Source organism: Delphinapterus leucas, chromosome 12 (assembly GCF_059928025.1).
Source record: "Delphinapterus leucas isolate spDelLeu-1000000601 "Yukka" chromosome 12, BTC_Dleu_Yukka2, whole genome shotgun sequence".
Lineage (NCBI taxonomy): Eukaryota > Metazoa > Chordata > Mammalia > Artiodactyla > Monodontidae > Delphinapterus > Delphinapterus leucas.
Genome location: NC_143140.1, coordinates 47,941,053 through 47,968,253, shown reverse-complemented (window position 1 = coordinate 47,968,253; position 27,201 = coordinate 47,941,053). Strand labels below are relative to the sequence as shown.

General features: G+C 42.6%; 1 protein-coding gene across 1 annotated transcript; it reads left to right on the top strand.

The window, feature by feature from the left end:
- Nucleotides 1-1,128: 1,128 nt before the first annotated feature.
- On the top strand, nt 1,129-26,817 carry SLC22A16 (solute carrier family 22 member 16). The gene is made up of 8 exons (XM_089921668.1): nt 1,129-1,245; nt 2,854-3,371; nt 6,474-6,591; nt 12,053-12,584; nt 15,441-15,568; nt 17,692-17,801; nt 18,811-18,910; nt 25,875-26,817. The coding sequence occupies exons 1-8, from the start codon at nt 1,129-1,131 to the stop codon at nt 26,070-26,072; spliced, it is 1,821 nt and encodes a 606-aa protein (XP_089777794.1). The 3' UTR covers nt 26,073-26,817.
- The last annotated feature ends 384 nt before the right edge of the window (nt 26,818-27,201 follow it).

Genomic DNA, 27,201 nt, shown 5'->3' with positions numbered 1-27,201 from the left:
CCTTCAGGGGCAGGTAAACTTCAGACAAACAAAATCTGTCTGCTGCTTGCGGGGGCTGCGTCGTACTTTGCAGTGTTGGAATTTGTGGGGTGGGGAGGAGTGGAAGACTTATAACCATGATGTATGTTACATTCTCAGTCATATTCATATAGGATGCCTCTTAGGTCCCAAACAGGATTTGGTTGCAAGAGGATCTGGTGCCCAAGTCTTTCATTGCCTCGGTGTCTGGCAGTTAGACACTGGCCCACCACAGACTCCACTCTGTAATGATCTGGACAGGGTGATTCTCCCTCTGTTCTAGACACCAGGAGCTTGCCTTTAGTGAAAGACTCCATGCTGCCCTTTTCCTCTGGCATCTCCCAGGCAGCATTTATAACTTTTACCATAATTTATATAACTAATCTCCTGCTGGAAGACATTTAAATTTCCAGTGTTTTCCAGTTACAGACTAAACTTGTACATTAACTTTGGGAGAGTTGATATCTTTATGATGTTGAGTACTTGTTACTCCAGGGAAGTAAAGAATAAAACTTACTCTCAAGGGCAGATGGTAATACCCATTAGTCTAATATCTTCTAGTGTAGTAGAGATGCTTAGGTGCTTGATTTTTAAAAAAGAATTAGTAAAGTAATTTGCTAAGCAAAGATTGACCAAATTTCAGGTCACTGTCGGTTTCAGTTTGTAAATTTGGAGACCCTACATTTACTTTTAAAATTTTGAATAAACTTTTAATTTTTGGATAATTTTAGAGTTACAAAATAGGTGCAAAGAGAGTAAGGAGTGTCCCTCATCAAGTTTCCCCCATTGTTAACACTTTATATTACCATGGGATATTTGTCAAAACTGAGAAATAGACATTAGTACATTACTATTAGCTAAACTCTAGACTTTATATAGATTTCATCAGTTTTTCCAGGAATGTCCTCTTTCTGTTCTAGGATCCAATCCCGGGTACCACACTGCATTTAGTTGTCATGTTATCCCACTCTTCTCTGGTCTATGGCAATTTCTCAGTCTTTCCTTGTTTTTTATGACCTTGACACTCTTTAGGCGTATTGACCAGGCAACCTATAGAATGTCCCCCAATCTGGGATTATCTGTTGTTTTTCTTATGATTAAACTGGGGTTATGGTTTTTGGAAAGAAGGCCACAGAGGTGAAGTGCCTGTTCATCACAGCATATGAGGGGGAATGTGATAATCCATACAACATCACTGAGGATGTTAACCTTCAACATCCGGTTAAGGTAGTGTTTGCCAGATTTCCCCACTGTGAAGTCTCCTTTTATCCTACTGTGTTCTTTGGAAATGAGTCACTATGTCTAGCCAAAGGGGAAAGAGTGGGAATTAAGGTCCATCTTCTGTAGAGAGGGAATATCTACAGGTATTAGTTGGAATTCTACTGTAAGAAAGATTTGTTTCTTCTTTCTTTTTTCTTTATTTGTTCAGTCATTTTCTTATATAAGTATGGTGTATTTGTCAGGGTTCTCCAGAGAAACAGAATCAGTAAGAGATAGATAGATATACATAAAGGTAAGAGGAGATTTATTATAGGAATTAGTTCATGTGGTCCTGGAGGTGAGAAGTCCCACAATGTGATGTCTGCAAGCTTGAGACCCAGTGCTATAATTCAGTCCAAGTCCAAAGGCCTGAGAACAAGAAGCTGATGGTGTAAGTCCTGGTCTCAGTCCAAAAGCCCAAGAACCAGGAATGCCAGTGTCTTTGGAGAGCAGGAGAAGATGGATGTCTCAGCCCAAGCAGAGAGATCAAATTCGCCCTTCCTCCACCTTTTGTTCTATTCAGGCACTCAACAGATTGGATGATGCCCACCCCCATTGGTGAGGGCGATCTTCTTTACTCAGTCACACGCTAATTTCCTCCAGAGTCACCCTCACAGACACACCAGAAATAGTGTTTTATCAGATGTCTGGGGATCCCTTAGCCCAGTCAAGTTGACATGTAAAATTAAACATCATAGTATAGGACATCATATCATATGACATCATATATCCCAAAGTATTTAAAGGATTGTCAGTGCAGGCTATTTTTCAACAGGTTAAAAAAAAAAATGACATGAATGCTCACTAGATCTGATTTGCCTTCTAAATGACATAGTTGTGAATACATTTTATTCAAAAGCTATCAGCATGTGTACTGCTGGAGTTCAAATAATTTTAAATGTTGTGAAACTAATTCTATTGATGTAGCTAGTGGGTGAATGGCACTTTCACATTACGGTGCTACCTCAGGTTTTAGCTTGACATTTGGAAAGAGCTTGCTTTGGCTTAAGATAGACTGAATTTATCTCCCAGCTCTTAATTCTGTCCTCTGAGCAAGTCACTGGCCTTCCCTGAGCCTCAGTTTCCCTCTCTGTAAAATGGAAATAAAAACTACTTCATGGTATTCTTAAAAAATGTTTTATTTTATTTTATACTTTGGATTATACTGTGCTATTTATTTTGTTGCTCAGATTGTCTCAGCTTTGCCCTTTGGGAGCTCTTTCATACTGGTTCCTCTGTCCCCTTGACATGCCACCACGTTTTTTGTATTTTGAGTACTTCCTTACTTTCTGATACTGTAAGATGCTCCAGGCTTATTTTGTGTTCTCCCTGTCCTGGTCTTAGAATCAGACATCTTTCCTGGTTCCTTTTATTGGAGAATGATATTTAGAGCCCAAGATCTGGGCACCGATGTGCTTCTGCTATTGGGATATCATCCCTTTTAGGCCCTGTTGACAGATATATACACATATGTATACACACATATCTATAATTATTTCTGTGTTTATCCCTTTATCCAAGCTAAGGCATAATGGAGACCTTTCATATTTGCATATGTATTTTTTTAGCCCATAGGCCAGATATAATAACTTGATTTTTTTTTCTCTTTGCAGATACCAGATATTCCTCTATTTTATATGTGCCTTCCAGAACATCTCTTGTGGTATCCATTACTTGGCTTCTGTGTTCTTGTCAGTGTCCCCACAGCATACTTGCAAGCCCCCAGGCAATGTGAGTCGGGTTCTTTTCCAAGATATCTCTAGTTGGAGGTTGGAGGACATCTGGACCCAGTTTTCCATCGGCCGTGAAGACCACATCATAGTGCAGCTACAGGACGGTGAGATTTGGGAGCTCACAAGCTGTCACAGGTTCCGGAGGGATGACAAGTCGAGTTTGAACTATGATTATAACGGCCATAAGAGTAGTTTCCCTTGCTTGGATGGCTACATCTATGACAAGAGCAAGTGGCGCAGCACCGTGGTGACTGAGTGGGATCTGGTGTGTAACCGAGAATGGTTTGGAAGGCTGATCCAGCCTACATTTATGCTTGGAGTCCTGCTGGGAGCGGTGATCTTCGGCTACCTTTCTGACAGGTAAAATGAAATGTTTAGTATTGTTACATCAGCGTAGGGTTCATTTTCCTATCTGATTTTCTTAGGGGACAGGGAATTATGTTCAAAACTGTAGTCATTTTCATACCTCCTATCTAAATTCCTTGCTGATCTGTTATTTAGAGACACCAAATAACGTAGCGTTTAGGGGATGGGTTCTGAAGACAGTCTGCCTGTGTTCTGCCATTTATTAGCTGTGGGACCTGGGTGAATTGCCTAACATGTGTTTTAGAATCTCATGTGTAAGCTGGCAATGAAAATAATAGCGCTCACCTCAGAGGGTTATTGCAAAATTAATACAGAAAAAGTACCTTGGACACATAACCACTCGGTAGTGAATTTTTTTTTCTTTCAATAGATTTGCTTTTTAGGAGGATAGTCTGGTCCTAAGCAATAATATCTATGAAATTGTGTGATATACCAGCCATATTTTTAAGAAATATACATTAAAATGAATATGTAGCTCTTAAAATAAAGCAAAGTTCATCTCTATATGGACATGGACCACACTTTTTATATCTGTCCTAAAGTACAGAGATGAACTTATTTATTTAAGTTCATCCCCATAGTTGTGAGTTTTACAGGTATGTGCTGGGCACTGGGAACCTAAAAACAACTGCTTAGGTCAGAAATCCCTGCCCTCAGGGTGTGCTAGTCAAATGGGGCCAACAAACACGTCCAAATAAAAATTATAGGGCTTTGTTTTGTCCAGGACCATACTAGAAGTAAAAGCAATGGAGGCAAAGACTGTGGAAGCCTAAAGGGAGGAGTACCCAGGTCTTTCCCCGCCAACACACACATCCCCTCCAGGAGGTGGCATTTGAATAATAAAACTGGAGCAGAAGTGGAGTCTAGTTATTATTTGGTGATTGAAGTTATGTTTCAGTGTTTAAGAATCTTCTGCTTCATAACTGTCTTCCTGGGAAGTGTGGAAGTTAGGGTGTCAGTGGGGAGAAGAACAAAATAGGAGATGAAGAGGTAGATATTCCCTTTTGGTAAGTCTGTCAGTGGAGGAACTGCAAGATGCAAGGTGGCTACCAGCGTGATGGGGTCCAGAGAAGGTTCTTGTCTTTGACTGGAAGAGACTTAAACCGAAAGGGAGAAGTCAGAGGAGAGCGAAAGACAGAGGAAGAAGAAGTAATTGGTAGAATAAGACCTCAGAGGAGGTGGGAAGGGACATGATCCTATACAAAGACTGCAAAATGGTATTTGGAGAGAAAAGGGTGTGTGTCTCTGGAGAGGAGGAAAGAAGAGAAGCCTGAAGGCAGATGCAGGTCATGTTGGCGGGTGGGCAGACCAGGAACTTGCGGGGCTTTCTCTTTGATGGTCTCTGTTCTCTGCAGGAGAGGGCTGCTCATCTGCTGAGAGTGAAGACTTTGTGGGTGGTACAGGGGGCTGATTAGGGATGGATGAAGGATAGTTTTAAATGGCATTCAGGGCTCAGATGAGATTGGGAACATTTATGTGCAGGGCCAGCAATCCCGACTAATGCATGTGGGAGCAGAGAAGGCTGAGGCCATAAAAGTGACAGTTTCCAGTTTGCTTGCATACCCTCTGCTGCACTGGGCAAGCCTGTTGGTTGGAATCTCAGGACTGTATTTTTTTTGCCTTACAATTATCTGTCAGGGACATCTCACAGGGAGAAAATGTCTGCAAATCACATGTCTAATGATAGTCTAGTATCTAGAATATACAAAAAACACTTATAACTCAACAATAAGAAGACAAATAACCCAATTTAAAAATGGACAGATGATCTGGAGAGATATTTTGCCAAAGAATATATACAGATGGCCAAAAAACACATATAAAAATGCTCAACATCATTAATCATTAGGAAAACGTAAATCAATGCCACAGTGGGATAACCTCTGCTCACTAGAATGGCTATAATCAAAAAGACAGGCAACCACAAGTGTTGCCAAGGATGTGGAGAAATTGGTGGGATTGTAAAACTGGGGGCAGCCATCCTAGAAAACAGTTTGGCAGTCCCTCAAAACATTAAACATAAAGTAGCTTATGACCCAGCAATTCCACCCCTAGGTATATATCCAAGAGAATTGCAACATAACTTTACACAAAATCTTGTTCGCAAATATTAATGGCAGCATTATTCATAATAGCCCAAAAAGTGGAAACAATCCAGGTGTCCATCAACTGATGAATGGATGAACAAAAGGTGGTATTAGCCATGCAATGGAATGTTATTTAGTCATAAAAAGGAATGAAGGACTCTAACATGGATGAAGATTGAAAACATAATGCTTAGTGAAATAAGGCAGGTTATATATTGGGCAACTCCATTTATGTATAGAGTCCAGAATAGGCAACTCTGTAAAAACAGAAAGCAGATTAGGGGCTGCCAGGGGCTAGAGGGAGCAGAGCATGGGGAATGATGACTCCTGGGTGCGGTTTCTTTTTGGAGTGATGAAAATGCCTTGGAACTAGATAGTAGTAAGAGTTGCGCAACTCTGTGAATACACTAAAAGCCACTGAATTGTGTACTTTAAAAGGTTGAACTTTATGGCATGTGAATTACATCTCATGTTTTTTTAAGTCTGCAGGCATATAATTGTTATTTGTTTGCTTTTTAGGCAAAGAAATGCACTTCCCAATTATGAAAATATAGGGCAAGTAAGCAGCTTATTCTAGTAGCAGCATGTAGCAAGATTTTTGTTTTTAGAGGGCCTTAGTAAGAGTTGTCTCCCCTTGGTGGGCTGAGCCAGCCCAACAGAGAAGATGATCCAACAGGTCACAGAGCAGGTCCTGACAGGGAAAGGACAAATCTTCCCTCTCCTTGCTCCCAATCTCAGGTTAGGTGGTCCTTTGGGGACCACCCAGAGTGATCGAGTGTGTATATGAGCAGATCAGGTGGAGACCAGTCCACTGAAAAACTGGCCTCTTGAAGAAATCATGTGTTAACTCACGATTTCCTCAAAATAAATGAATGAGTAACAACAATCAAATATTGATACATAAGCTACTAAAATATAGGTAGCACTTATCTTTCATGAATTAGAGTGGATGTTTTAAACTGTTGCAGCCACACCTTGCTCCTTCCTCTGTGTAATTCTTATTTTTCAGGGCAGGAAGACGACTTGTCTTGTGGGCCACAAGCACCGGTGTATTTTTGTTTGGCATAGCAGCAGCATTCACGTTTGATTATTACAGCTTCATAGTCGCACGCTTCCTTCTTGCTATCGTGAGTTGGGTTGTTGTTGTTGTTTTTTGTTTTGTTTTGTTTTGCCTCTTTAATTCCACTGCAGGACTTTTATATTAAACCTTAACTCTCTTAGTCTTGTTCATTTAGAATCTAGTGAGAGAGATCAAGGACTAATATTTGTTCACTCCACTGCAGAAGTCTTTCTGTAGAATATTAGTGTCCTATGCTTAGAATGAAACTCATTAAAATGAAAAATTGTTGCTTAGTAGGCAGAAACTTTACATTTGACTCAATGCCTGACAGGTAATCCACATTCCATGATTACTAACAGAAGGATTTGTGGAACTTCACTTCCACTTGGCATTGTACTGGGGATTCTAGCCGATACTATAAAGCAAAAGAGAGAGAGGAGACAGGGAGAACAAGAGGGAGAGAGGAAGGCATAAGGGGAAAGAAAGAAAAAAAAAGTCATCATTTGTAGCCATTACAAATAATCGCTACAAATTGTTTTACTTCTGAGCAATTGTATGGGTCTAGTCAGGCTTTGTATGCATGAGCCAAACAGAAGGTTCAGTTGTATTGTTAAGAAAGTCATTTGTATAATGTGCAGGAAGAATGAGAACAAGAAGGCATCGGGCATTTCTGTTATGGGGAACAGGGGAGTAGGGTGGAAAGGGCATGAGTTTGAATCCCAGCTTTGTCATGTATTGGCTTCTCAACTGTATGACCTTGGGCAAACACCTTATCCTCTTCAAACCTTAATTTCTGATCTATAAACTGTAGAAAATAATACCTGCTTCACTGGGCTGTTACCAGGATTCATGTAAGCATCCACAGTTCAGTACCTGGCACGGACTTGGCACTCCCTACAAGGGTGCTATTACTGGGAGCTGTTTGCACACTTGGTGAGGCTTCCAGACAGCTTCCAAACTACCAAACAACAGCAGCAGTGGTTCTGTTTGGAGGTCACTGGTCAAGGATAACCAGGTGAAGTTTTATCTTCAGGGAGAGCTTGTGATCTTGCTGAACACAGAGCAGGGCATACATCCCCTCTCACCAGAATGGATGATCCAAGGGTCTGGAGAGAAGCCAAGGACTTCAGTCTCAGAAGAAGAGGTCACTGCACCCCCTCAGAGGGCAAGGTGGTGTATTCTCTTTTGGAGTCTTCATCGATGGCTGGGAAGGGTTCCTAGAAAGCCACACAGATGGCCAAGGATAGGAGGATGCATTAAAAAAAATTTAGGAGAATTGAAGGTGTTGCATCTTAAAAAAATGTATATATATCTAGGTATGTAGAGAGTTTTTAATACAAAAGATAACAACCAGCAGTTCTGTCTCCACTGAGGATGGAATAAGAGGAAATGGCTCTGTAGCTACAGAGTGAGATTTGATAAGAGACCTTCTGGTGAGAATGATGGTACAACAGAGGCACAGACAGGACTTGAGAGGGTGTGGAGCCCTCTTTTGGAAGATTTAAGAGGATAATTCTAAAAATATCTGTTTCAGTCTTGCAAAATACCATGAGTTGATTTCCAGAGCCAAGAAAATGAGACAGGCCACCCATAGAATACATCTGTAAAATGTGGCCTTAATTTTCTGTGGCTCCTTCCTTTGGTTTTTATGGGAAATGTATTTGTGATACAATTTTGAGTAGGGAAGATGCAGGCAGATCCATTCACTCAGCACATTTATGGATCTGCCTACAGAGTGTAATGCTAAGTAAACCTGACCAGGCTGTTTCAATATCCCTACATCGTAGGGCAAGTCAAGACACTGACGGGCCATTTTAAAAACCCATACAATGTTGACGATGGAGGACTAACAGTGGAGGGGGTCCCGCAGCGGGGGATGGGATGGGGAGTCTGGAGAGTCAGGGGCTTTTTAGTCTGAGGGGTGGGTGAGAGAAGAACCTTCCAGGCAGAGGCAGCAGCAAGTGAGAAGGCCCTGCGACGTGAAGAAACTGAAGGTCCCGATGCCTGGAGAATAGAGAGGAGGTGAAATACATGATAAGGCTGAAGGAGAGAGAGAGGACGAGGCAGGGCCTTGTAGGATGACAAAGAGTTTGCCTGGTTTCATAAAGGCAATGGGAATTCCCTGAAGGAGTTCAGTGAATTCAGGGGTGAAGTGGTCATTTTGGCTGCTATGTTCGGGGTGGGGTCAGGGTAGATGTGAAGAATAGAGTGTTATCAGTAGAGGTGACAGGTATGAATGGTGTCAAGGAGGCTTCTGGAATTATTTAGGCAGTTGTGCAATGGATTGTTTGAACCCAGTGACAGAAGTAACCAGTAGGAAGTGGGAGTGAACACAAAAAGAACTGGCATGAAAAAAACATTTTGGGGACTGATGTTATAACTTACTTTAATGGGGAAATTTGTAGTATTTGAAGGTTTAAATTTACCAAACAACTGGATTCTTCAGTATGGGAGTCCTCATTATCAGGGTTCGTTATCTGAGTCTTGCAATTACAAGGTTTCGTGGGGAAATAAAAGCTGTTGCCACAAAATATGAAACTGACCATTAGTACAATAGTCCCCATCAAGCACCTCTCTGCTTACTGCTAGTAGGCTAGACTCTTTGCGACTCTGACGCAAAGTGAAATTGCAGATCTTACAAAAGATTCTAGATTACAGAAAGTCTTTGAAAGCAGTGGGGGAAATCTGCCTGAATCCTACACAGATCCCTTGACCAATTGGGATCTGGCAGAGATAAACCAGTTAACTTTTTTTTTTTAATTAATTTTTATTGGAGTATAGTTGATTTACAATGCTGTGTTAGTTTCTGTCGTACAGCAAAGTGAATCAATTATACATACACATATATCTACTCTTTTTTAGATTCTTTTCCCATATAGAAACCAGTTAACTTTTGAAGAAATTAACATCCACAAGGATAATGACAAGATGAGCCTGCAAAAGAGTATGATTCAAATATCAAAGGATTAAGAGAAGCCTTTGGAGAAATCAGTGGCACTCTAGAATAATTTTGCAAAAATTAATTTTCGATTTGTTTTATAAAAGTCAAATGTGAAATAATTTTGTAGGAAAAATTCTAATCCTTTCACCACCACCCCCCTCCACACACACACACAAAAATCCATCATTTGTTTCATTCTTTGTTTATTCCATGAGGGGTCACATTGTTATTATAATCTAAATTTTGTTAAATTAAAGATAGGCCTATTTTGGGGGGCTTCCCTGGTGGTGCAGTGGTTAAGAATCTGCCTGCCAATGCAGGGGACACGGGTTTGATCCCTGGTCCAGGAAGATCCCACATGCCGCGGAGCAACTAAGCCCATGTGCCACAACTACTGAAGCCTGAACTCTAGAGCCCGCGAACAACAACTACTGAACCGGGTGGCTAGAGCCAGTGCTCTGCAACAAGAGGAGCCACCACAATGAGAAGCCCGTGCACCGCAACAGAGAGTAGCCCCCCCGCTCACCGCAACTAGAGAAAGCCCACACGCAACAACAAAGACTCAATGCAGCCATAAATAAATAAATTTATTTATTTATTAAAAAAAAAGATAGGCTTATTTTCAAAATAAAGTTTTTTCCCCCATTTTTTTTATTGTGGTAAAATACACATAACAATATTTACCATCTTAACTATTTTTTTTTCTTTTTTCTTTTTTGGGGTACGCAGGCCTCTCACTGTTGTGGCCTCTCCCGTTGGGGAGCACAGGCTCCGGATGTGCAGGCTCAGCGGCCACGGCTCACGGGCCCAGCCGCTCCGTGGCATGTGGGATCCTCCCGGACTGGGGCACGAACCTGCGTCCCCTAGTATCGGCAGGCGGACTCTCAACCACTGCGCCACCAGGGAAGCCCCAATCTTAACTATTTTTAAGTGCATATAGTTCAGTACATATTAACTACATTTATATTGTTGTGCAAGCATCACCACTATCCATCTCCAGAACTCTTTTCATCTTGCAAATCTGAAACTCTATATTCATTAAACAATAACTCCCCATTCCCTCTTCCCCCCCGACCCCTAGCAACCACCATCCTGCTTTCTGTCTTATGAATTTGACTGCTCTAGGTACCTCATAAAAATGGAATCACATAGTATTTGTCTTTTTGGAGTTAGCTTATTTCACTTGGTATAATGTCCTCAAAGTTCATTCATGTTGGAGCATATGTCAGAATATTCCTTTTTTAAAGCTAAGTAATACTCCATTGTATGTATATACCACATTTTGCTTATCCATTCATCTGTTGATGGATGCTTGGCTTGCTTCCACATTTTAGCTACTGTGAATAATGCTGTTATGAACATGGGTATAAAAATATTTCTTTGAGATCTCACTTTCAGTTCTTTTGGGTATATTCCCAAAATAGGATTGTTGGATCATATGGTAATAATATTCTTAATTTTTTGAGGAATTCCCATACTGTTTTCCATAGCAGCTGTACCATTTTACATTCCTACCAATAGTGCATATGGGTTCTGATTTCTCCACATACTCACCAACACTTGTTATTTTTTGTTTGTTTGTTTTTTTGATACTATCCATCCTAATGGCCATGAGGTGGCATCTCACTGTGATTTTGATTTGCATTTCCTTAATGATTAGTAATGCTGAGCATCTTTTTGTGTGCTATTTGCCATTCCTGTATTTTCTTTGAAAAAATCCATTTTTGAATTTGATTGTTTGTTTGGTTAGCAGACGTTTGGTCCTGTCCAAAGCATCCATAAAACATTTGGTCCAGGCCAAAAGGTACTTGATATTTGGTCCTGTCCAAAACCATTTGGCATAGATCAAATATGCTCATGGATGTTTTGGATAGGAGCAAATTTCAAGGACCTTTTGGTGTGGACCAAATGTTTTGTGGATGTTTCTGACAGAACCAAATATCCTGTAAGGGTTTGTTTTATTGTTGAGTTTTAGGAGTTCTCTACATATTCTGGATGTTAGTCTCCTATCAGATACATGATTTGCATATATCTCATTCCGTAAGTTGGCTTTTCACTCTGGTGATAGTGCCCTTTGATGCACAGAAATTTTGAATTTCCCTGAAGTGCAGTTTGTCTGTTTTTTTTGTTGTTATTGCTATTGCCTGTCAAAATGAAGTTTTTATCAAATCTTTTTTCTTCTCACTAGTTACCATAAATTGTCCCCATTTAAAATTTAGGATTTGATAATAAGGCTCTTCTCTATATAGATGAATTGATACACACATTTGCAAGGAGCTGAGACATAAATTCACACTGTAAAGGAATATTTAAATGAAGCAAAAGGCAGTGTCTAACATTTATATCATGCATAACCACTCAAGTTTTGCCATTTGGGGTGGACAGGGTGTGGGAAGATGAAAGGACCCATTTAAAGAAGAAGGATGGATCGGATTAAACGCCATTGTATAAATATGATACGGGTTTCAGAAAACAATGCTTTGTCATTTTCTTTCTTGCCTATGTGTGATTTGCAGAGAGATTGGACTCCTTAGTAGTTATGTGTGTGACCTTAAATCTGGACCACCCTTTCTGCTTTGTTTTGCAGTCTGGAAGTGGCTATCTTGTGGTGGTGTTTGTCTATGTGACAGAATTTGTCGGCATGAAGTCTCGGACGTGGGCATCCATCCACTTGCATTCCTTTTTTGCTTTTGGAACCATGGTGGTGGCTTTGACGGGCTACTTGGTCAGGACCTGGTGGATCTATCAGATAGTCCTCTCCACAGTGACTGTCCCCTTTGTCCTGTGCTGTTGGATGCTCCCAGAGACACCTTTTTGGCTTCTCTCAGAGGGAAAATATGAAGAAGCACAAAAAGTAATTGATACGATGGCCAAGTGGAATAGGACGAGATCCTGTAAACTGTCAGAACTTTTATCACCGGATCACAATGGTTCTGCTGGTAATAAGCCCTCTCAAGTTGAGAAGCACGCCCTATCAGATCTGTTTTATGACTGGAGTATTGGAACAAGGACACTTATTGTTTGGCTGATTTGGTTCACGGGGTGTTTTGGGTTCTACACCTTCTCCTTGAATTCTGTTAATTTGGGAGGCAATGAATATTTAAATCTCTTCCTCATGGGTAAGTGGTTAAATTACATTTAAGTTGTAGCCATGAAGTGAAATTTCTACCAAGTTTTGAGAGTGTTTCTATTGTCTTTTTTTCTACCAGGAACAATACTGCCAACTACATGATTATGGTCTCTTTTAGTGTTACACATGTATATATTCTCTTTAAAAAAATGCAAACAGTTAGAAGACTTGAGTCCCTCCTTCCTCTTCTGCCTCTTCTCCTTGTTTGCTTCCTTTCTTTAAGCCCACTGCCATCTCAGAACTATCTTTCAGAGGTAACTTCTATAACCTTTGGCTTGTACTTTCAGATCTCTTTTTATGCATCTCCTTACATTTGTGCAGATAAACGTTTTATATTTTAACATAAATGAGATTATTCACTATATACTGTTCTTTGCAAGTTGCATTCCTTTTAATATTTAACATGTCTTGGAGATCTTCTGGTATCTTTCTACCTTCAAATGTCCTTAATTTAGGAATTTTAGTCAGTAAAATAACCTAAATACATGCAACTGTAATTTATGTTGTCACGCTTCTTTTAATTCAGTAGCAGGTTAAAATAGCTTCAGATACTGCTGTGATAGCTTGAGCCGTGACTCCTAGGGTAAACCAAATTCACACCAGACACGAGAGAATTATCAGAAATGCATTTGTCCAGCTGGTTACTTCCGTGTAGGCTGCTTGTATTTGATATTATCCCCAGAGAAGTTTGCTTTAAAATTTTTATACATAGCTAACATCGCTTCTCATTAAAGTGCTCTAATGAGACACTGTTTTTGTTTATTATAGCTCAGCAGAAATTATGAGAGAAGTAATTTTAAGAAAAAAACTTTACTCTTTCTTTGGGCAGACCAACAAGTTTGTAAAAAGAGCCTATCTTGACTTCAAACACATTCTATGTGTCAATTGGAGAAAGGCTGCAGTATTCGTAGAACAGAGCAGCAAATGATAGGAGAATGAAGTAGGGTGGGGTGTGGCATGGGGAAGCTTAGGAGTGCTGGAGTTTTAGATCTCTATGCTATAGTCTTAATTTTGATGGAGATGTAAATTCTCAAGAAACCGGGCAATCTCGTAAATATAAAAATCTTTCCAAGAAAAATACCATGGTTTTATAGTCTCCACTGCCTTTGATTTTTCATGTCATTATCCTTGCCAGCAGCCCTCTGCCTGAGAGGCGATTCTAGTCAACACTTCCGTGCTGTGAAATTTTTGCACAGGTTTTCATCTCCTGAGATGGTTTGGTGCTGGTGGGAATTTCAGCTTAGGTTTTGTGCTACTTGCAGGTGATAAGCGCTACAGTAGCCTGAAGACATATCTTTGAGGTTATGTGGAGACAGGAGCAGAATGGGGTTATACATTATAAAGTAAAGAAGATAAGGGCACATGGTCCTAATCCCAGACAGATTGGGCCTCATTGGTTGCACCATTTCTATCCCAGACATAGTCAAGTCAAAATTTAGATGCAGCATCTATACAACAACTCAAGAAACATCAAGGTGGAATATACTTTAAAAGGTCTCTTCAGCTGTTTCCCAGTTGCTGTGCAGCTTTGCTAGACTCCAGGAAGTCGGTTGCTGGCCTTGCACACAGTGCTGTAGAGAGGGGAGCCCTGAGTCAGACGTGGAGGGAACCAGACATGAGGGAGGGAGGTTGCAGGAAAGGGGCCTTGGCTCCCAAAGACCAGTCCCTGAGCTGTCACTTACTCACTGGGCTCAAGTCATTTAATCTGAGTTGGAAAGTGGGGGTAATAATCCAGGCCTATTCCCATGAGGTTCTCATGGGAATCATTGATTTATTTGACCTTGAAAAGTGTTTGATAAACAAACAAGCAAAATAAAGAGTAGAGTAATAGATGTACCTACTGTTCGGGCCTGGAGGCATGGACCCTACAGCAGGGTCTGTGAAAGGGAGGCCTTTTCTCTGGAGTTGTTTATTTTCCATGTTAATGAAAAGGAGGGAGGCTGTCTCTCCAATGGGGCTCAGAATGTTATTTTTTTGTCTTTGCCCAGCCATTTTTTTTTTTTTTTTTCTGAGCAGCTGCAACTGAGTTTAATTTCTGATGTACTCCTAAGAATATTAACTCAGAAAATATGTGTCCACCTGCAGAGATCTGTTCCCAACATTGTAAGAGACATGTAGACCCAGACCTGCCGGTCCAGGTGCTTGCAGCATTCTGTAGTTGAATGGGAAAATGCACATCAGTCCTAAGAGGCAGTGGTGGGTAGTGTCCTGGGGTTAGGCAAGCTCCGGAGGGTCGAAAGAACAGACCTTCGAATTACGTGGACAAGCTAGGCTAGTAAACAGTGACAGTTTCTCAAAGGCTATTATTGGGTTTGGTCAGTTTTGCTGAGAGAACTTCTTGCTTGCTCCCTGATGCATTCTGGCTGATAGATGAAAAGCTGGCACTGAATTTTCTACTTTAATTGCTATGTTCGAAGTTACAGTACAAACATTTCCCCATAGTTCTGCCAAGCAGAAGAAGCCAAAGGTCAAAAAAGATCAATGTTGCCTATTAATTTACATATTTATTCATTCAACCAGCCCATGCTCCAGTCACTGTGTTGTGTCCTGGGGAGCTTCCTGCCTAGTCCGGGATAAGATTCCGAAGACAGGTGATAAGTGCTAGGCAGATTATGTGAGCATTAGTGCACGTCACAGCAAACATCCTGCCCACTCCAGTGAGTTTAAAAGTCGTGGGGCTTGCTGCCTCTCAGGCAGTTGTTAGATAGTTCTTAGAAGCCCCTGGCAGCAGAGAGAGGGCTGACCATTCCTTTTGGGTGGCATAGGGAAGCTCTTTAGAAGGCAGGGTCCCCTTGTTCAGTTGGACACCGTGGCTATTGAGATGTATCATTTTGCTCCATGACAGGTGCAGTGGAAATTCCTGCCTACATCTTTGTGTGCTTCGGGATGGACCACGTGGGGAGAAGAAGCATTCTGGTTTTCTCCCTTCTCTCAAGTGCAGTGACCAATGGTGTGATTCTGGTGATCCCCAAGGTGAGTTACTTTATGTTTTATTTAGGGAATGGTTAGTTATACTATGACAGTGTGATGGGAGCATTTTCAGCTTATGAATATGAAGATGAATTAAGACATATGGATAGAGTATATGCTGTACATAGTATTTTAAATGTTTTCTTTAAAAGTGATTCTTTCTCTGTTACACAGATAGTTGAAAATTTAAGGAAAAAAAGAAATGTGGGGCCGGGGTAGGGGGAAAAGCCTATAATCCCACTTCCGAGAGATGGCCACGGTTGTATTTTGCCAACATGATCATCCTGAGTGAGAAGAGTAGATTGCACCTTCCAGTAATTATCGTCATCTTAAACTTTTATTCATTCATGAGAGATCTATCCAGCATCTAGTATGTGCCAGGTTCTTTTCTAGGTGCTGAGGATGTGCAGTAAGTCAAGTTTCTCTGAGTATAATAAAGAAAAACAAAATAGGACGAGGGATGGAGAATGACTGTGTATGGAGGGGGAAGGTACACGTGAACTATTTTATTTTATCTAAGGTGATTGAGGATGGTGTGCCTCTCAGAGAAGGTGATGTTTGATCAGAAACCTGAAGGAGGGAGGGAGCCATGGAGACAGCTGAAAGATATGATATGTCTTATGTTCAGGATTGTTCCAGTTGAAGTAGGCTTGTGTTTTCTTTTTCTCCACTGTGGTAGGTTAGTAGTTTCCAATTTCTAGTGTGCATAAATCCCCCGAGGGGCTTGTTTTTAAAATTCAATTTCTTAGTGAGAAACAGTGCCATAAACTACTGAAACGACTTTCACATTCCTGTATTTTGGCAAACTCCATCCCCTAGCATACCTCTTGCACCCAGAAGTGCTCTTCTCTTTCCCCCCAAAATGGAAAACCTGTATTTTCATTCTCAATATGGAAAATATGGTCACTATAACAATACTTTAAAATACTTTGTTTTAAATCGATTTAATAATTATTAAGCAATAGTATCTCAACATTTAGATCAAGGCATTTTAAGTTTTGCATACTGTTTGAAATTTAACTTAAGCTAACCAGTGACTTCCTTTTATAGTAACGCTTCACTTAATTATCAGGTTTGGTGAATCAAATGTTTTAATGTATTGACGTTTCCAGGTGATTGATATATACAACTGATACACATCAGTTAAAACTGCTTAAGACAAGGAGGTCTCTGCCAATTTGAGGGAGCTTCATCCACACCCTTTTTGTTTGTGTTTTTAAGTAGCTTGCAGTTATATTTGTTGAGTTAATGGCAGCTGTCTTTGAGCGGTGAAGATTTAGGGAAACCCTAGAACCTTCAGGTTCTACGGTGGTTAAGCCCCAGCGGCAATGTGGAAGACAGGAAAGTGGCTGATGGGGATTTCTAGAAATAGAGTACTAACCCTTAGCCACAAATTTTTCCCCTCTAATAAAACTTCTCTCCAAATGGTAATGTCAACACAATACAAAATTTTTAAGTCCCATTAATTCATTCAACAAATATCGTCTACAATAGTAATTAAGGTGACAAGGTGACACTGGTTGCCTTAGTAGAGGCACCAGCAAATCTCAGTAACTTCACATCATAGACATTTATTTCTTGCTCATAGAAAGTTCGATGTGGGTGTACCTCGTTGGTGGCTGTGGGAGTGGTGAAGGGGGTGTTTGGCTCCATGGAATCATTCAGGGACTCGGGTTGACAGAGGTGCTGCCACTCCTCATACATGAGCTCCAAGGTCACCTGGGTCTCAACACCCAGCTGGCAGACAGAGGAGGAGAGAAAAGATCGACTGTGGGAGGTCTCTGAGAACCACTGCAGGAAATAGAACATGTCAGGGACAACAGCAGAAACCATCTGGGAGGGTCTCATTCCAAAGTGTCTCTCCCCAAATAGCTTTTCTTATTTAGTAATTTGAAATCTCCAAGGCTGCAGGGAGGCACAATAAAACTTTCCTCTAAATTTCATAAAGATGGAAAGCTTTTGCAGACCATGTGTCGAGTTTACAAAATAAAACTCTTCATTGTTCTGAAAAATACTGGAGAATTAGAAAGTTTTAAGTAATAATTTTAAGGATTTCCTATTTTTCTTTTAAAAATATTACTTGATGACAAAATGATGGTCTATTTTGCTAATATATATTTTTTCAGGATTACCATGTTTGGTGTGTGGTGGCAACTATGGCTGGAAAATTTTCCATAGGGGCAGCGTTTGGCCTTATATACCTTTATACAGCAGAGATGTATCCAACCACTGTAAGGTAAGAGTTACTTATTTTTCTGTTGTTTTCTTGTTATCTTTCACTTATGTGTCATTTGATTACATCTGGCCTTTGAGTATAAATGCTTTCTTTCCGTAGAAGTTACTGGAGCTCCGAGCTATGGGGGGGTTACGTGATGACGCTAATTCTGAATCTGAGGCTTTGTCTATACGTCATTAGCAAGGATATTAGAGAACTTGTTTTGAAATAACACTCTTATTATCCTAAAACCATTTTAAGTCTCAAACACAGTCGACTTACATCGACTTAAGGCTAATTTTCTCAGGTTGTATCTCTTGATGTCCTGATGTCAGTTGTGTTAGTTTGTCAGGGCTGCCATAACAAAGCACCACAGACTGAGGGGCTCAAACAACAGAAGTGAATTTTCTCACAGTTGTGGAGGCTAGAAGGCTGAGATCAAGCTGTGTGGCAGGTGTGGTTTCTCCTGGGGCCTTTCTCCTCAGCTTAATAAGAGATACTTATTCATGTTGAAGGCACATTCTTTGCTTCCTACTAGACATTCTATGGGGTTTAAATAACTTTTAAAGGAAAGCACGTTAAGATATTGCTTGACTTTAAAAAATTGAAATAGGATGTTCCATAGATATAAATCTTTCGGTTTCCCAAATCCCCACTCCATACCCCAAATAAACTCCTGCTCTACAAGACTGATGTTATCCGCAATATTAGACTCAATGAGCGTGTATGTAAGGGCCTCATCTGCATAGCTGATGCTGATTGGTTTCCCTGCTTTTTTGGTCTTGAATTGTCTTGAATTATCTGCATGTTTGTTTACACTGCTGTTTCACAGAATGAGAATATAAATCATGAACGATTCTTAAAAAATTAAAGTAAAATTATTTCCAAGTATATTAAGCTAAGTTTTACTATTTATTCTCTGCTGGAAGGGTGGACAGGGGCTCTGGGCAGCTGTCCCCTCACTCTCTGCGACCTGTGCCTTTCTTGTCTTCTGTTCTTGCTGCTGTATTAATCCTCTCGGCGTTTCCAGGTCGCTGGCTGTGGGGAGTGGCAGCACGGTGGGCCGTGTGGGGAGCATCGCGGCCCCATTCTGCATTTACCTCTCCAGCGTTTGGATCTTCATGCCACAGGTGTTCATCAGTTGATAGAACTTTACTGAGATAGCGAGGCAGAAGAGCTGACTGCCTTCTATATTTTTATTTATTGGAAGCCAATTTATAATTCGGTTATGGGGGTTTATAGAAACCTAATTAACAGCTCACCAGCTGGTAAGTAGGGTGGTGGGTTGCTGTTTTTCTTGTTCGTTGATTGCCTTCTCCCCCTCTTCCCCATCCCGCCCCGCCTCCAGCTGTGAGCTGTTAATCGCAGCTCTGCCAGCCAGAGCAGGGCCTCTGCTCAGCACATCGTGAAGCCGGGACTGCGCAGGGAGAGCTCTGGTCTCTGGTCTCTCAGCCGGCGCCCCTCTGTCTGGATCCGCAGGCTGCCTCCCACCCCCAGCCCTTGCCTCTGTGTTCCCACCGTGTGACGGCTGGTCAAGGCCAGTTCTGGAGGCTGCTGCTCCCGGAAGGACCCAGTGGTGTCTGGCGGAGAGGTGTAGGGATCTGTGGTTTCCAGCTTCCCCGAAACTTGAGGGGCTCTTCACAGGCAAGGCTGCCTGCGTGCTTCCTCCTGGCTCCGGCAGTGTGAGCCGTCCTCCTGGTTATGAAGTGTGCGAGGGGTTCTGTGCAGTTTGCACGTGTCCTCGTGGCCGGGCTGAGAGTTTGGGAAACCACGCGGACCACTGTTACACACCCGGGTCAGGAAGAGGATGGGGGGAGGGGAGGGGGCAGGGAGATGCGGACAGTGCGGAATGTGGGGGGTGGCCTGAGGGGCTGCACTACCAAGGGGAGAGCCCTGGGTGGGCCGGCCCTCCCTCCCCCTCCAGGCTCCTTCTCCGGGACTTCTTTGTCCTCGTTCTCTCTAGGCTGTTCCCTCTGGGGCTCCTCCTGTGCTCCTGTCTTCTGATTGCTTCATTCTCCAAGAGCCATTCTGGCTGTCTTTGTCAGTCCCTGCGCGCGGGTGACCTCTCCTGATTCTGACTTCTCTTCCAAGCAGCAGACCCACTAGCCCCATGGATAGTCTCCCTGGGTGACTAAACAGCTTCACCGCTTCCCAAACCCAGCCGGCCGGTGACTTGCACTTCCTCCACCCGTCTCCGCTCTGCGGTAGGAGTCCGTGGCCTGCAGCGTGACACTCGAGCACCAACTTTTTATTCTCCCACCCCCTCCAACCCACGACACCGAGTCCTCTCCTTCTCTCTCACAACCAGCCTACTCACCTACTCCAGTCCAGCCCCTCATCACCGCCTGCCTCTCTGGTTCCTTCCCTGCACACGCCCCCGGCCCCATCAGAGTAGTTTGCTGAACCGGAGCTCTGGTCCAACTGCCCCTCACCTTCAGAGCAAAACCCAAACTCTGCCTGATACTCATGGCCTTTCCAGACTGACCCCCCTGCCCATGTTCCCTATTTTGTTTTGTTTCCTCACACACTTCCCCCTCCTCTCCACACCCTGTTCTCATTCTTCCCCACCGGCGTCCTCTGCCCCAACATCCCCTCTGCGGAGAATGCTCCTCCCCCCACAAACTTCATGTATCTTTTTTTTTTTTTAAGAGAATGGGACCAGTTTTATACATTCTGTAGCCATGAAAGTAATGTTAAAACCAGAAAAGCAGATAAGGCTAATTGACTAAACCAGGACCACCTGTGGAGGAGAGAAGGGGAGGCTTCTGGGGTGCAAGCAGTGTTTTCTTGTGGGTGATCAAGACCATGATGTGTTTGCTTTATAATTATTTCTTAAACTGTGCATTTATTTTATGCATTTAAAAAAATTATATCATATTTTACGGTAGATAGGTAGATAGATATAGACCTTTTTTTTTTTTTTTTTCCTTTTTGAGAGGTAAATCCAAGAACTTTTAGGATCCAGGCTGCCTCAGAAGCTTGCACTCCATCTGGGTCAGAGCCCTGAGGGCTCCCAGGACCGTAAGATGCGTTAAGGCAGTGATTTCTTCCCAGTATGTCTATGAAGTCCCTTTCACAGGGTCTTCCTGGACTTCGTGGAGAGCAACGGCCTCACCAGGTTCTTCTGGATGAGGGTGTCCTGGAGCTTTAGTGGCTGTGACTTGCATGGCTGGGGAAATGAGACCAGAGCTGGACCCACTTGCCTCATTCCTAGTTCGTCCTCCTGCACTGCCTCTGCCGGACAACTAGTGGAAGGCCCAAAGCTCTAGGGGTTTAGATGAGGCAGCTAAACCTCTTTTAAGACCAGAGCAAACCCCACTTCTTTAAGAAGCCCACCCAGATCCAGTGATGCAACCTCTCCCTTTCCCAGGTCTGCATAGCACTTCGTGTGTACCCCTTCCGCAGCCCGCTGTCACAGTCTGGCTGTATTATTCACATGTATGTCTTTGTCCCCCAGTTAAATTGTTGAACTCTTGCAGGATAGGGCATTTTGTGTACCCACAACTGAGTCCACCGGAGCATTTCTCTCACCTTGCGTGCCATTCATGCTATAATTTACTTAATATTTTAAATCAAATAGAATGGCTTTTAAAATTTAGCTTTGCCCTAAACAACAATAACAGTGAAATCATGGGTGTTATACTAGTTACATGTTTTTCTAAAATTCACTAACAATCTCATAAGTAGTAAAACAAATTGTTTGAGACGTCCTTAAAAAAAAAAAAAAAAAAATCACCTGGCATACACAGGTGGTATGCGTCTGCTCTTTGGGAATCATTGGCTCAGCAGGGTTCTCTCTTGTGTCCCAGTAACAGGCACTCAGTCAAGTTTGCTTAATTGGGGGCGTTGGGTCTGGCCTACACAGGAAGGAGTTTTGGAGAATCCACCACTCTTTTTAGGTCATGGACTTTTCCAGAAACATCTCCTTTGTGCTAGCACTTTATGTTCTTTGTTAAATAAATAAAAGATAAAAATGGAAAAGATGTTTTTAAAAATAAGCTAAGACACACAGAAGAAGATAGACAAATCTATAAAAGCAAACTGCTATAAAATCACTAAAACCAAATAAAGATTTTTTTTTAAGAACATCCATAACGGTCCATTATGGACTACAGAGTTAAAAGGGGTTTTTTAATTTTATTTAACAGGCACTTAAATAGTGCTTGTTATGTAACAAGCTCTATTTTTTTTTTTTTTTGCGGTACGCGGGCCTCTCACTGTTGTGGCCTCTCCCGTTGTGGAGCACAGGCTCCAGACGCGCAGGCCCAGCGGCCATGGCTCACGGGCCCAGCCACTCCGCGTCATGTGGGATCTTTCCGGACCGGGGCACGAACCCGCGTCCCCTGCATCGGCAGGCGGACTCTCAACCACTGTGCCACCAGGGAAGCCCACAAGCTCTATTTTAAGTGCTTTACAAGAAGTAGTCTTCACAGAATGCAGGTACTGTTTTTGTTATCCCTATTTAAGTGACAGAACTTGAGTTCAAACCCAAATACCATGCCTTTTGCATAGGTCAAACAAATAAACAGTCCTAAAAGGGATGCAGAGAAATAAGTTTTTCCTCCACCCTGACCCTGGTCCCCCCTTCCCCAGGACAACCTCTGTCAGCAGGGTCTTGTGTATATTTGCAAAAGTATTCTGTGAAGGTACTTCCTTTGGATGTAGTAGATGTTACTTGTTATTTTTAATGAGTAAAAAATAAATTATTAAATTTCTCATTAAGCTTATTTTTGGGTGTCAAACTGCCTAGGGAGCCAGTATTTTCATTTTGAGGAATAGGAATGGTAATCTAGAAGATAAGCTTATATTTTCTCTTTCAAAAAGAAGCACATGAAAATCACTCCTTCTGTTGCTTTTATTATCAACCATCATTTTTTTAGTAATCTAAGGAAAAAAAGTGGACACCTAATTCATATCCTGTTTGTATTCATGAACTCATTTGGCAAAGGTTGAGTGTTGATTTTGAATTAGCCTCCCTGCTAGGTGATAAGCAGCAGAGATGAAAGAAACAGCATTTGTCCTGAGAGATGTCCAGTCTGGTGCAGAAGGCAGAAGCCCCAGAGAAGAGGGCTGTGGTAGGGAAATGCTGGGGTTATGGGGTGGTAGGCGAGGGCTACCAACCGAGCCTAGGGCCAGAGGGGAGGTTTCCCAGAGGAGGGGGCTTTAATCTGTGTCTGGAGGAGCCAGTGAGAGTCAGCAAGGTGGAGGGGGAGAGAAGGGAGTTCCACGCCGAGGAAACAGGAAGGCAAAAACTTAGAGGGAAAAGGAACTTGACCAGTTTGAGTTTGGATGCAAGCATTACTGCTAATACCCAGGGTGGGTTGAGGGAGCCAGGAGATATGGGTGAAAAGATGGGCAGGATCTCAAAGGAGAGCAGAACAGAAGAACATTCAGACCTAAAGGTGGGTTGGAGAGGACAGGATGGAAAAGTTGTATCCACAGGACCCATGATGAGTTTGCATATGGTGGAGGGGGGCAGCTGGAAGGATGGGAAGGTTGTTCTCGGGGCTGGAGGGAACCCGGAGGGGGAACAAGGTTGAGGTTGGGAAGGACAGTGCACTTGAATTGTAGGTGATGAATGTGAGGTACCTGCTTGACGGCGGAGGCTGGGGGAGGCATCCAGGAGGCAGGTCTGGAGCTCAGGGGACACCCCCATGGGAGGTACAGATTTGGGAGTCAGCTTATGAAGAGGTGAGGGAGACTGAAGAGCAGAACCCTGGGAACGGTGGCGTTTAAAGCCTGATGGGAAGAGGGGTCCAGGGCAGAGACTGAGATGCAGCAGCTGGGGAGCCAGGGAGGTGACCAGAACCCCAAAGGAGGAGGGCAGGTGAGGAAGGTAGGACAGGATAGCGGCTAAGAAAGAGCAGAACAGGAAAACGTGCATCAGGTTTGGCAGCTAGGAATCTGTGGCCTGGGAAGAGCAGCTTCTGTGGGTGGTGGGAGTGGGCCATGCTGTGAAAAGCAGGATGGAAGGAGAAGCAGTGAGCGCTGTGGAGAGGATGGGCTGGGGGCTGCAGTGGGTGTGGGCTGAGGCAGAGGGCCTCTTTTGCTTGTTTCAAAAGACTCGAGAGTAGTAATGATAGCTACCATTTATTGACTCCTTAACATAAGCCAGTCCCTGTTTTGAGTGCCCTAAATGTGTTACTTAATTTTATCCTTCCAACAGTCCTTTGGGGGCAGGTAGTAGTATTATTTCCATTTTACAGATAAGGAAACTGAGGAGCAGGAAAGTTAAGTCACTTGCCCAGGGTCATACAGGTCGCAAATACAAGTTCCTGGGCAGAGTGGGTACAGAAATTATAAGAGGCTCAAGAACGTCTATTTTTACCGAGGGAAGCTAGCCAGTGGAAAGGAAAGGATCAAACATCAGTGAGAATTGGGATTGACATATAGAGACTACTATATATAAAGTAGATAATCAACAAGGACCTATTGTATAGCACAGGGAACTCTTCTCAATACTCTGTAATGACCCATATGCGAAAAGAATCTAAAAAAGAGGGGATATATGTATAGGTATAACTGATCCACTTTGCTGTGCAGCAGAAACCAACACAACATCGTAAATCAACTATACTCCAATACAGATCTTTAAAAAAGTTAGATCCAATTGATGCGTTCCAAAAAAACAAATCAGCGGGTAAGAAGGGAGGTCTACTGCTGGAGGAAGACCCCACCCCACCGGCACCCTTCCACCTCCCACCCGCAGGAGGAGGTGAGAGGCGACAAAGGCTCCTCCTTGCCGGAGGCGGGGGCGGGGGGGGGGAGGGGGCAGGGGGGAGGGGGAAGGGGTGGGGGGAGGGGGAGGTTTTGGGGATGCTTGTAGTGGGGTTGGGGGAGCTGGCCAAGGGCCGTGGGGGACCAGGTCTTCTGCTGAGAGTGAGAGAGGAGATGGAGGGTTCTGAGTTTGTTTAGTGCCTGACTATTCTTACCACCAAGTTAAAAAGGAAAATCCAGTCTTGTCTTGGGTATTCCATTTGATTCTATTTCTTGTTTAGACTTATTCAGTGTTTTTCAGACCCTGGCAGAGGGCTCTTCTGGGGTTTCTACGTCCTTTGCAATGTCACTTTAGATTCTGTTACTGCTTCTAGGCTTACTCATGTATTTCTAGATTTAGGTTGTCAGCGTTCTGCAAACAAAGTAAGGAACCGTCTTCCCGGGTCACGTCTGTTAGTGATGTGGCCTCACAGCGCGTCACAGTTGCACTGTGTCTCAGAGGCTGTAAAAGCACCAAGTATGCAGATTTATCAGAAAAACCGTGCCTTAATTTATTTTTATGGGGTCTTCCCGGGCAGTATTTTTTGCTAAAGGGGTTTAAATTATATAAGGACAAAGTTTTTACAGACCATAAAGAGATTTAGTTCTAAAATCCACCCAAAATCTACATAGTGATCAACAGAGAATAGATGTGCAGACTTTAGTTTTTAATGCGATTTGCATTTTTAAAAGCAAACACCTTGGTGCTAGTCTAAAAGTTTGCCTTTTATGTGTCAAAACCTGGAAAGTTAAGAATACTGAATTTTTACAGGAAATCACTTGGACCCACCCCTCCCCCACAGTAGCAGCTAGTTTCCATTGCCTCTGTTTTGTTTCCCCCTAAATTCTGTAGGTTTTGGTTCATTGAAACATTCATTTGTGCATACATGCATTCATTCATTCCCCACCATTTATTGGATGCTGATAGCATGTAAATTTTTGGGGCCGGGGCAGGGTTAACTAAGACAGTCCCTGGCCGTCAAGTCCAAATCCAAGACTCTGGGTTTCCCCATGAGACTCTGGAGTCTGGGAAGACAGGGCAGGGACTTTTTTTCCCCTGTGTAGCTCCTAGGACAGTGCCTACATGAGTAATAATGCAGGTAATAACTGGGATTTATTTAGTAGGTGGTTAATGAGTGATCAGATTAAGCCTAGTCAACAAATTAAAGAACCCCTGGACCAGCATAAGTAACCAAAAGGTCTCACTGAGGAATAAACGACAACTGTTAGGTCAAATTCAATTCTGTTGCCCTCTGAAAAAGGTTCAGAAATGACTATTCTCTGAAGGATACCCTTCTTTCTCGATGTGTCACTTATTCTTTTTTTAATTCCTTCTAGTTGCTTGTTGGGACTTCGGCCTTCGTGAGTGGAGTGCTAACGTTCATGCTTCCAGAAACCCTCGGGAAGCCTCTGACAACTACTTGGGAGGAGACTGAAAAAGAGAGCAGTTCAGGCAAATTACTTTCCACAACCGATAATACTGCGTTAGAAAATATCGCAGTGGTTAACTCTGAGGATTCCGGTCTTAATAAATAAATGTGCCAGACGTGCTGTGTAGCACCTGAAATATTGTTTAATGCTTTTGTATTAGAGGAACATTATTCTCATCTCCTGCATGTCACATGTATGTGTCTTTTTTTTTAATTTTGTAAGAAAGTTTTGAAACAATGGTTTTGTAAAAGTAGAAGAAATAAAAAGCAAGATGAGAATTCGCATTTTTTTTACACTGCTTTCTTATTGCCACAAAATATTTTTCCGTATTTGTTCTTCTGTGTCACTGATTCTTGCAGCCCTGAGGGACTGCTACACACTCCCTTCAGTATCAGGATCCCCTCCCCCCAACACCGGGACTGTCGACTGGGAAGAGGAGGGGGCATGTGAAAGTGTGTTTCTTTTGACAAAGCCGCTCGAAGATTCTATTTCTGATATTCCTTCATCTCTTAGGAGAATCATAGCTCTAAATTCAAGTTTTCAAGTCATTCAGAAATGCCCCATCAAAAAACACTTGTCTAACCATAAAAATTGTAGCTACACAAAAAGATACCTTGCTTTCCAGCACCCTGAAGGAAGAGGGCTTGAATATGCAGACACATGTGCTTGTGTTTGGCCCAGTTAAGGGACACACATCTGCTAGGGGCCAGGAGTGAGTTTTCTAGCCTGACAGTCTGATTTTTCCTAAATTTACCAAATTCTCTCCATAAGTCTCATTCCCTGTACATAGAAGCTGTGGCATTTTAGTGTATTGCAAACTTTTTTTTTAAAAAAAAGGGAACTTGATTTTTATTTATTTATTTATGTCTGTGTTGGGTCTTCATTGCTGCGCGGGCTTTCTTTAGTTGCAGCAAGCAGGGGACTACTCTTTGTTTTGTGCAAACTTGTTATTGCAGTGGCTTCTCTTGTTGCAGAGCACGGGTTCTAGGCACACGGGCTTCAGTTGTTGTGGCTCGCAGGCTCTAGAGTGCAGGATCAGTAGTTGTGGTGCACTGGCTTAGTTGCTCTGAGGAATGTGGGATCTTCCCGGACCAGGGCTTGAACCCGTATCCCCTGCATTCGCAGGCGGATTCTTAATCACCGCACCACCAGGGAAGTCCGCAAATATTTTAAGTTTGTAGATCATCTAGGAAATTGACATCTGGATCTGTTCCCAATATTAAAAAAATTTTTT

Excerpts from the sequence above, each read along its gene's own strand:
- SLC22A16 (XM_089921668.1), top strand. The coding sequence starts at position 1,129 with ATGGTTTTTGGAAAGAAGGCCACAGAGGTGAAGTGCCTGTTCATCACA. Across the intron at positions 1,246-2,853 it reads ACCTTCAACATCCGGTTAAG|GCCAGATATAATAACTTGAT; the intron begins GTAGTGTTTGCC and ends TTTAGCCCATAG. Across the intron at positions 6,592-12,052 it reads CACGCTTCCTTCTTGCTATC|TCTGGAAGTGGCTATCTTGT; the intron begins GTGAGTTGGGTT and ends TTTGTTTTGCAG.